The following is a 10,766-nucleotide window of genomic DNA, read 5'->3' as shown; positions in this document are numbered from 1 at the left end:
GGAAGGAAGGAAGGAAGGAAGGAAGGAAGGAAGGAAGGAAGGAAGGAAGGAAGGAAGGAAGGAAGGAAGGAAGGAAGGAAGGAAGGAAAAGGAAAGACAAGAAGAGAAAAAAAGAGAGAGACAAAGAAGGATGGAAAGAAGGACAGAGGACAGAAGGGTGTAAGGGTGTAAGGGAGGAAGGAAGGAAGGAAGGAAAGAAGGAAGGAAGGAGGGGAAAATGGACTTGATGTAACATCCTGCTCACAAGACAAAAGTTGACTTGATGTTGTTAGTAAGCACTTAGTATTGCCCTCATGCTCCGCCCTTTCCCAGAACTGGGGTCTCCTTCAAGATAAGCTCTACTGCACCTTGGCTTATTAGGATTTGACATGGTGATGGCTGCTCCCATGCTCTTGGTGTGTGGGTGTGTGGGGCTCTGATTTTGCACTGCGTAGTCCTCACTGGAGCAAACCAAGATGGGTACCTGGTTATATATAGTCTTGTGTGGCTGTTTTCTGGATCCAGCTATTGCATGCCTCCCGGGAAAGTCTCCATTAGCTCCTAAGGTACAAATAAGCTCTTCCAAATTGTGCCCTGCCATTCAGAAAAAATCAGTCATTCAAGGCTCCAGGAAAACTGCAATCAGGGCCCATCAAAACAAAGAGAAATACTTAAGGTGTGTGGGTGTGACTGATTTACCTCCTTTTGACCATATCATTCTCTTGGGTGTGCATTGTAGATTGATCAAAAGCCTGTCAAAGCAAGAGGAAAATTTTATTTGACCTCAGTGGGCTTTGTACCAGGCACAAAGGATCATGCCTTGTAAGTGACATTTGGACAGGACCCTTTGTTCATTTCTGGAGAGATTTCTGGTTTAAAACTGGTGTTGCACGATAGGAACATGTCCTGTAAATATTTGTGTGTCGTAGTAAGCAATGGTAACATTTAAAATGTGAGAAATTACATGAGACGAGACAGGAAGAATGTTTGCAATAAACAGCTTGAAGAATAATGGATTATTGTTACAGGAAATTGGACTGGCATCTCTGGGAGCTCCAGATGATTTCATCGAGAAACTTGCTACGGTAATTTAATAAATGAGGGCTCAGTTTCCCAAAGCATACTGTGTTGTCTTAATTCTGCTGCCACTGAAGTCACTGATAGAACTCCCATAGAGTTGAGTGAAGTCCATGATTGGAAAACCCCACCCTGAAACAGTTACATTAAAGGAAAATAACTTTGGCACCCCTTATTCAAAGTGACAGTTGTGATTAAACACAGAAGCCCAGACAAGATTTCCTCCAGCACAAACATATTGGGCAAGAAGAGATTACATGTTACTACATCCCCACAGGAAATTTCAGGAGGCAGCTTCAGTAGTTGTTCTACCTGTGAGTGTCCCTTCTCTTCCATCCTGCCAGGCAGATAATGTCCTCTGCAGTCAGTGTGGCTCACCTGAATCCTACTCTGAGACTACTGAGACCCGGAATCGCAAAATTCAAATAAAAACAAGGATATGCCTGTGAGATTAGTGTCCCCAGTGCCAACTCACCTGGGCAAAGCATTGCACCATCTTTGCTGTTTCTGATAGATGAGGTAGTTCTGAGCCAGAGCAGGTATCCCTTCAAAATGACAGATCAAGAAGTCAAGCTAGGCCACACATCATCTTCCTTCAACACTGCACTAACAGCCCATTCCCTCTTTTGCTGCTGCAGCTAGACGCCCTCTATATGAAACAGGACACAAACTTCTATCAACTAAAGTTCAAACTTTAACTGGGTTGGCCGGGCAAAATGAAATTTTATTGCTATAGTTTCATTGTCTCTGCTCTGCTGACAAATGTAAACATAGTAAAAGACAACTGTGTTTGTCAGGGAACTGAACTGATTTGCAGGCACATTGAGTCTAGCACTGTGCCCTTTCCAGGTGAAGAATTTCAGTTTGTGGGGACATTTACTGTATTTATACAGTTGATATTTGACACATAGCAACATTTTAAATAGAAATGTAAACTCCAATTGTATTCAAATCAATGATGTGTGCCTGCTCTTTTTGATCAAGGAATCATATGTTTCTGTCTAATTTTCTTGCTAGGTTTATTGGTTTACAGTGGAGTTTGGACTATGTAAGGAAGGCGATTCACTCAAGGCATATGGTGCAGGGCTGCTGTCTTCATTTGGGGAGCTGCAGGTGTGTTCTATAAAACAACATTTCAAAGATGTTTATAATTGCTCAAATTTCTCTTCTGAATGTCTTCAGATCCTTATTTTGCTTCATACTTTGTGCATAGAAGTAGCACGAAATGTCTACTTCATTGAAGAGCTCTAATAAATATCTCACTGTATACATACACAGGGGACTCATACCTGCTTCTTTCCTAGTAAGTGACATTGTCATTGTATTCCACAGGAGCAACTCTTTCTTGTCTGAAACTGGGTGGCATTCAGTAGCTCTATCTTTCTTTCACAGCAAATTCAAGCACTTTTTAACTGAAATAAAGTTCTTATCCTTTTGCTCATAGTATTGTTTATCGAGTAAGCCTGAGATTCAGCCTCTTCTCCTGGAGAAGACTGCTGTGCAGAAGTACCCTGTTACTGAGTTCCAGCCTGTCTACTATGTTGCTGAAAGTTTTCAAGATGCAAAAGAAAAGCTAAGGTAATCCAGTCATTCCGTATAAGATCCAATTTCTTGTCCACTGCCAATACAATGGATCCCATTGCCATAACAAGTCTTGGGTTGACAGTAATGTTTTCAGAGGCATTAGAAAAAGTTGTGCAATGCTTAAAGAGACTAAGCAGTTGTTACACTCAAAATCTTGTTAAGGGGAATATACCTTATACATGAAGCCAGGAATTTGTGTTTAGTCTAATTAAGAGTTTCATCTGTATAACCAAAATGCAACAAAAAATTATTATTAGTCCAACTGCAATGATACTAATACTTAGGGACAAAGCTAGCTAATTAATACAAAACGAGTCTCTTTAACAATACTATAGTTATAAGTTTTTGTACGAAAAATCACCTAGTATCTGCTCCTTTTCCTCTGAAGTTATGCTCACCCTTACACTTTCTTTTGTGTCTTAAATCAACAGTTTCAGTCTGGTGGTAGGGGGTGGAGTTGTCAAGTAATCAGCATCTTGAGGTCTTCAGAGCAGGGCTGTGATGTTAATGAATGGAGCTTCTTCCTCTCTTTTGTGAGGAGGTGGATGGTGTTGATGCTGCTTTTCTTCCTCCTCAGCCCAAGGTTTCCTCAGGGCCATTTTTATGTTTTCTAACATGCTTTACATCTTGCTCTTTCTACATTGGTCTGCAAATCTATGTTACTTCTGACTTTAAAATTTGTTAAATGTTTTTTTCTTTGTCCCTTTTGTTTCCTCTAAAACTGTTTTTTTTCCTCAGCTCCTAAGTTTGCTTTGCTATGAATAACTGACCAGTGGGGAGTTGTTGATAGCCCAGGGACAACCAGCATCATTCTATGCTCGCACCTTTAAAGCTTCTGTTATCAGCCCATGCTGGTACTCCTTTATGCTGCATCATTACTTTAGGGTCAGACTTAGTTCACTCTCTACAGCGTAACTACTTGCTATTCCTGCCTATATAAAAATTATTAATGATAGGCATTATAGCACAGAGTTATTCAGAATTAAGCAAGACTAAAACAAATTAGGTAATAGCTGTATGGTCATTAGACAATTGCTCTTACAGCTAAACAAAACTGCAAGCGAGCCTAATAAACCCAATCCTGAGGCCTGTGTGGTAAGCATTTTAATATAGAGCTTCCAGCTTGTTACCAGCAGTGTGTTTACAAGGCTACAGGGCTACGCAGTAAATCTTTCAGTCATCTGTGACTGAAATAGAGATTCAGTTCCAGTTCAACAAGACTTTGAAATAATGGTCCAGGTTCAGTTCTGGTTCTTGAAACAGGAACGCTCAGACTGTGTTTGGTGTTCAGCTCGGGTTCCACCTCACAGAAATATTTCTATTTCTTTTTAAAAAAACCACCACCATATTTCTGGATGTTAGCCAAGCCACTGGGGGATAGCCTTGGTTCACAGCCAACAAATTTTTCACTTGGAGATGCCACACAGGGACTTGTCCCAGACCTGCAGTGTCTTCTCTCTCTCTCTCCCCCGTTCACAGATAAACACATACCTAGATGCAAGATACTTTGCTGCCCCAGGCTCCCCAGCTCCAAAGTCTTCCTAGCTACCTCCCCTGCTGCTTCCTCAGCCATCATAAGCCTGCAGCCTCTCCTTCTGCCCTTTTCTCTGGGGTAATACCTGAGACAGATGGCCTTCTCTTCTGGTTTGTGCTATTAATATCATGCACATGTTCCTATCTTCTCTGTATGCTTCTCTAACTCAGCAGCAAGTTCCTTGAGAAAATGGAAGATGCTGCCTTACTCTATAAAAACAATCTGGGAGCTTCTTTTAATTGTTTCAGTGACCAAATTGGAAAACTGCTTAAATTGAAATAGAGGTCTGGGGGTTGGTCCAGTGCCTGTGTTGGTGGCTTGCACCTGGACATGTGTGTTTGGGTGTAATAGAAAACCTCCCTGAAAAAGTATTCTGAAGCTAACCTAAAATATTCCAGCTCAAGGCATTAATCTTCTAATTAGTATCTTACCTTCGGCTGAGATTTAGGAAGACTGTCTCCTAATGTGGATCCCTCCCCTTAGAAAAACTGGACTGATGCCACTAAACACTTTCATCCTAACCAACACAATTTTTTTCCACTGTCATACCTTGTGGCCTGCTCACACTGAACTCTATTTGAGGCAACGGCCTTAGCTGATAATAATTAGGACTAAACTGAAGGAGCAATGTGGAGGTGGCATCTAGCATATTGCAGTGTTCTGGGCATATGGGATTTACCATGCTGAGCCGCAGTCTGTATAGGGGGGCTCCATAATCAACTCCTGCATGCGTCCTTCCTCTTTCAGCAATAACTTCAGTAATCAGAAGCAGATGTATAAGCCAGTATCCTGCTAGGGTCTACAAGGAGCCTGGAACAATAGGTCTGACCATCTCATCCGATTCAGAGTCCTCCTTTCCACAGTTCTGTGGTTATGCAAATTAATGTTCTCCCAAGATACCAAAACCTTAATGTTTCTGCCATATTTTGCAGAAGGGAAGGCTGCAAATAAGGGGTGGCAAGAATCCTGCTTCACTCCATTGACTATCTCCTATCTTTGCAATGACCTGGAAGCCATTACCAACCATGCCAGACGTTAGCACTCTGCTTGCTCCTAAGTATGCCAGGGTGGCATACTACTTGACCTTACTTTCCCAGAAATTGCAGACTTGGATCAGGATTCCTATATTTTGCATTACTGAAAGGAAAATGAGGTTTTCAAGTTTGGCAAATCCCAATAGCTACATAGTTGGCCTACACCAGGAGCAGTGTTGCCATGCCGATAGCATATTTAGTCCTGTTTGGAAAAAAGCAAAGGTGGTAAGGACAAATGCAGATTCAAGCGTGTTACAGAATACTGTAGGTCTCAGACCACTCGGCAGGAATTTCAGTTATTTCCTCTCACAGATTTTCTTATTCCCCTCATCAAATGCACACACTAAGAAAAGAGTGAGTTACTGAAAAAAGGAGCTTTTCAAGTTTGTATGTGTGTTTTTGTATTTTTGCCTCAGGAAATTTGCTCAAACGATCCCTCGTCCTTTCTCTGTCCGGTACAATCCCTACACCCAGAGGATTGAAGTCCTGGACAATGCAAAGCAGCTGAAGAACTTAGCCGACACTATCAATAGTAAGGAACTACAGATTTGTTACCTTGAATTCTTCAAAACTTGGATCAGAAGTAGCAATCACAAAGCAGATTTCATCTGGTTGCATTTAATGCTCTGAGCCTGACCAAGTTCAAGCAGCACATATCTCCTTTCTGGTGCAAAAATTGCTTCCTAACTCCAGCCAAGCTTCAAAATAGTATTTCCACTTGACTGTCGTTTGTTACATCTGAAATATCCAGTTTTAGTGGAGGTAGCACCTGCTAGGAAAGGCCAGAGGGCCTTGTGATGGATTCTGATGTGTGGCTCTAGCTGTTCTCAGTAAGGAAGAAAAGGAAAAGCTTCGCTTTAATCACATTTCCTTTTGCCATACTAGCCTTTTTCCTGATACGTTTTCCCCCTAACATTGGCTAGCCTGCTAAAAGCCAGCACCCCTGATACTGCGAGCCATCCTTATATGGCTGATGAAGGCAAAGGGCTGACTCTGCAAACCTTACTCCAGTAAGACCCTAATAAATATGTCCAATCCAGCAATTTTTTTTTGCCTTATTCTTTCAGGGAATGGATATAAAGGATAAACATACACAGGAGTGTTAGAAATGGGCTAGTTGTAGGATTAACTGCTCTGATTCTTTCCTTTGCAGGTGAGATGGGGATCCTTTGCAATGCCCTCCAGAAGATAAAATAAAGATTCGCTGTAACTTGCTAATCACTGGCTACTGACTAGAAGCTGCCATGTGCAAATACCTGTCTTCATCTAGTCTCAGTCTATTATCTTCCTGTGTATTGCATGAATGCTTATGTTATATATCTTAATTACTATAGATTAGCGGAGAAAGAGACACATACAGGTGACCCTTGACTCTTTTGGCCTTCAGACACTAATCCATTTTTTCTCACTAATGCAAAAAATCACCTTAGTTTTGGGAATCTGAGGAAAGCCTTCATATCTCTTGTGCCAAAGGTTAGCAGAAGGAGGAGATCTCCACCATGCAGAGGTATAGTCTGCTGCAGCTGTGAGGTTGTATTACCACCCTGGGCCCAGAGACAGGGTCATAATGACTAACAGACTAATCCACCTTGCTTTCTCTCACATTCTCCCCTTAGTCCCTCACATTTGTGCAAGGTTCCCATGGAGTCCCAAACTGTACACTTTTCAGGGGGTATACATATACTGCTTGGCCCTCTGTACCTCTACTTTTACACACAAGCACCTCTATCCTGAAATATTTTTTTTTCCTAAAAATGTGATGTTGCCATTGATCCAAAGCACAGATGCTAGCAGAAAAAACAGCAAGCATGCTGCAGCCTCATTAACAAAGATTTATCACCATGTATAAATATACCGTATTTGCACAAGCACCAATCCCAAAAAGGTTTGTGTAAGCCAAGAATGCTGTATGCTGTGATGTGTCATTGGTTTGCAGAGTGGAGTCCCTAGGCAAGGCACTGAGACGGCCTATCCAGAGCATGGAGTCCATGCCTCAATACAGTACCCATAAAAAAGCCCTTTCAGAGCACAGTTACCTAAAGGCAAGTCTGTGTGGCTTTTTGCAGTTGGATGTGAGGTCAGCTTGTCAATACTTCGTGCAAGCAAGAAACCATGCAGATGTTTTAACAGGGCATCAAGGCCTTATTAGTCCAGTCTCAGCACTGTGCTGGCTATAATGTTGTGTAACATCATGGATTCAGAGCTGATTTAGGACCAGCCAGCTTACAGAAAGGGGAGACCTCTCTTGATAGACATAATCAGCTACTCACTGTGGAAGGCTGACGTGTGAAGGCTACCTTGTGTTGTGTGTGTCCTTCTCTGAGAGTGCTTTATTGAGCACTGCTACAAGGTGTCTCCTAGCTTTCTGGACTCACAATCCAGGAGGTGGATACCAACACCTTGGAAATGGAGGAGAAGTGGTTCTTACAATGCAGTTGAAGACATCAGAGCCTTCCAACTCCTAACTCACTGTATCTGTGGCTAGAGGCCCCACCAAAGCTGTGGAAGACCTGAGTTAGCTGTGTCCCAGTCTGAGTGCATTCAAACCCAAACATGATATCTTTCAAGACAACTCCTAAGTCATGATACTTTTTGGAGTCTCCTTCCTTCTCCCACTTGAGCTTTAATTTCCCTTTTTTGGTTAAAGCAGTTTTATTCTTCCTGGAGTATAGCTCGACTGAGGCAGCAAATGGAAGCAAGGGTGAATCCAGCTTAACTCAATGGCTGAGCCATGGAGAGAGAAGAGCTTGGCTGTTCAGAAAGCTGTTTCTGTATTTTTTCCAATAACTTTCACTCAAAGCAGCTAAATGCCCTCTTGGACTGGTCCACATTGCATAATGCCTGCCTGTTGCTCCCTAGTTGAAGGAGGAAGGAGATCAGCCCTTGTACATTGGAACAGAATGGAGCAAAGCAAAGCAGAACAGTATTTCAAGCTTGAAACAATTCTGCATCATGATACTAACATGATTCAGGAGTCACATTTCTGTTAGAAGATCCAAAGATGGAGAGGGATTTGAAAATCCACAAGTCTCATACCTACTATTGTACTACTCTTGTATTTATAGTTTGAAAATCAATGGAGCTTTAATGTAAGCATCATCCTTTAGGAAGATAGAAAGTACAGCTGTTTCCATTATATTTATGGTGGGTAATAACATTAATCTAAGCATACCAGCTGGAACCCTTTTCAATAGACATATACTTATGCAAAATGGTATCATTTTGGTGCTTTGAAGTAAGCTTTTTTATCTCTGTATCTTTTTTCTGCCTTTTTTTCTCATGACAATGTCTGTGTAGATCTTTCAGTCCCGCTTGGCATGTATTTTCAGTGTGAAAGTAGCCCATATTTTTCTCTCTTAATATAATAGAACTCAGGAGGTAACTACGTACCACGAAGAAACAATTTCATCTCAAGGGTGAAGTCTTTCAAACTAATCCTCAGACAGCTTTCCAAGCTCCTCTGCTTCTGGCTGTTGTTATGAGTGACAGCAGCAGTAAATCTATAGTGATATTGAGAACCCAGGATTCATGGCTGTCTTCTATGTGCGAGTGGAATGGTTAAAGAATATTGATGCCACATGTCTGATTCTGTGTCCCTTAATGCAGGTTTAACTGAGCAATAACTCCAGCCAAAGCAGCATAACATACCTGTTCAGCAAGACTGAGAGAAGAGAAAAAGTTAAATGCTTGGTATTTTAAAAGCAGAGGAAATATACTGAAAGTAGATTTTCTTGCAGAACAAATTAGCTTTTGGATATGTGCTTTAAATAATACAAATAAGTTGCATTTTAAATAGTACTTCTTAATGGGTGGCTTCTTATTTTCATGCTAAAGAAAATTAAAGTTGTGTAACAAACTGGCCAGTTATCTGGCCAGTGTAACTCCTTTTTGTAAGGTAACCACACAGGTCGATCAGAATTAAACACTGAGGCAGGGGGAATGCCCATTTGAAGTGGGTTCCAACTCAAAAAAGGCTGTCTTGCACTGGTTGAGTATCACTCACCCGGACAAGATCATGAAACTGATGTAAAAAAATAATCTCTTGATGTGTGTAATTACCTGCAAATGTACAGGAAAGCCTTGATTGCTCTACCTTTGCATACTCTGTACATCTTTGTATGCTACTCTGACTAACCTATCCCAAGCTACTCTTTTAAGTAACCTTCCTCTTTTCTATCCCACTACGATCACATTTTTTGATATCCCCATCTCCAGCTCTGTTTCAGGTGACCAAAGAAGCTCCTCTCATGAGGCCCTCTTCCTTTGCAGTCACCTTGGCCAAGGTCAGTGATGGTGATGGAGGGGGGAGTTGTCAGCACAGGTTGCACAGAGAGGTGGTCTCCTCTGGGTGTCTTAAGATGCCTAGATTGACAGCAGCCTTGGAGTTGGGATGCTTTATTCCCCAAAGGATGCAGAAATCATTGAAAGAGGGATTAAGCGCAAGAGGACCCCACAGAAGTGCACTCTTTTAAAGCCTGTCTCTTCACTGTTTCAAACCTTTCTGGCAGTTGGCAAAGACGACTTTTTTCATGCTCAAATGTAACCATTTAAACTAACCTAAATAAACAGAAATATTAACGCCACATCTGTCTCAAATGAATAGCACTGTGCTCATACAGGGTGGAGATATTTGCAATGGGAACAGGTCAAAAATGGGCAGGTTGTGGTGATCAGCCATGGCCTTTTAAAGCACCCACCCCAGGGGCTGCATGAGAGGGGGTGAGCCTACTCTTGGGGTGGGAGATTCCCCACCTTCTGCAGGGAGAAGCTGCCTGTCCCCGTAGGAAAGGATGACACACTGTGCTCCAGCCCTTGCATAGCCCTTTAAACTGCAGCACCCAGTCTGAGATCTCTCCTCCTGTGCTCCTAGAGGTGCCCAAAAGTGCTGAAAGTAGGACTCTGGGATGTCTCAGCAGAACTGACTTACACCATGACACCATGGGTGAGGCCTTCCTAGGCCTGCCCCAAGCATGGATTCAAGGTGGTATTGGAGTGTCCACTGGCTGGGCAAGGACATTTCACCACCTGGAGAGCCAGGGCTCCCTGTACTGGTTTTTCAGTGGGCTGCAAAGCTGTGCTGTAAGCTTTGCCTATGCTGCTTCAACTGTCACACTGGCTGATGAGTCCAGTCTGGCTCTATAGAGAAACCTCAATTCATACGCAGAACCATGATTAGTGCTGTACAAACATATAGAGATGGGACTCTGACACTAGAGCACAAAGACAGCCATAGGAGCCTGATGTTCTTGCTCTGCCAGTATTTGTGACCAGTGCCCTAAACATGCATCTTGAGCCCTAGGGCTTTCACCTACATGTCCACACGTAGCTGGAGTAGAAGACCTTGTGCCATTTGTTGTTCGTGCCATGCCTATGGCCTGGATGTGGGGATGCATGCACCCACCCTTCACGGGGAAGGCCCAGTTTGGACTCAGATAGTCAGCTTGTTCTCCTGTGCCCAGCCTTGCCACCACTGCTGGAAGAACGTGGGAGTGGGAAGAGGCTTTTTCCCCTTTAAAGCCCACTTCTTCTCCCTCCACCCCGTTCAGTTTGCAGCTGCA

The 10,766-nt window shown here is 42.6% G+C and overlaps 1 protein-coding gene across 1 annotated transcript in view; it reads left to right on the top strand.

The window, feature by feature from the left end:
- Window positions 1–6,635, top strand: part of PAH (phenylalanine hydroxylase) — a 39,849-nt gene extending 33,214 nt beyond the window's left edge. Inside the window, exons 9-13 of the mRNA XM_009332953.1 lie at window positions 1,008–1,064; window positions 2,074–2,169; window positions 2,501–2,634; window positions 5,625–5,740; window positions 6,362–6,635. Coding sequence (XP_009331228.1) covers window positions 1,008–1,064; window positions 2,074–2,169; window positions 2,501–2,634; window positions 5,625–5,740; window positions 6,362–6,405 — 447 coding nt within the window. The 3' untranslated portion in view covers window positions 6,406–6,635. The remainder of the gene's footprint in view (window positions 1–1,007; window positions 1,065–2,073; window positions 2,170–2,500; window positions 2,635–5,624; window positions 5,741–6,361) is intronic.
- The last annotated feature ends 4,131 nt before the right edge of the window (window positions 6,636–10,766 follow it).

Source organism: Pygoscelis adeliae, unplaced genomic scaffold, assembly GCF_000699105.1.
Source record: "Pygoscelis adeliae isolate BGI_AS28 unplaced genomic scaffold, ASM69910v1 Scaffold38, whole genome shotgun sequence".
Taxonomy (NCBI): Eukaryota; Metazoa; Chordata; class Aves; order Sphenisciformes; family Spheniscidae; genus Pygoscelis; species Pygoscelis adeliae.
This window is presented reverse-complemented; position numbering and strand designations above follow the sequence as displayed.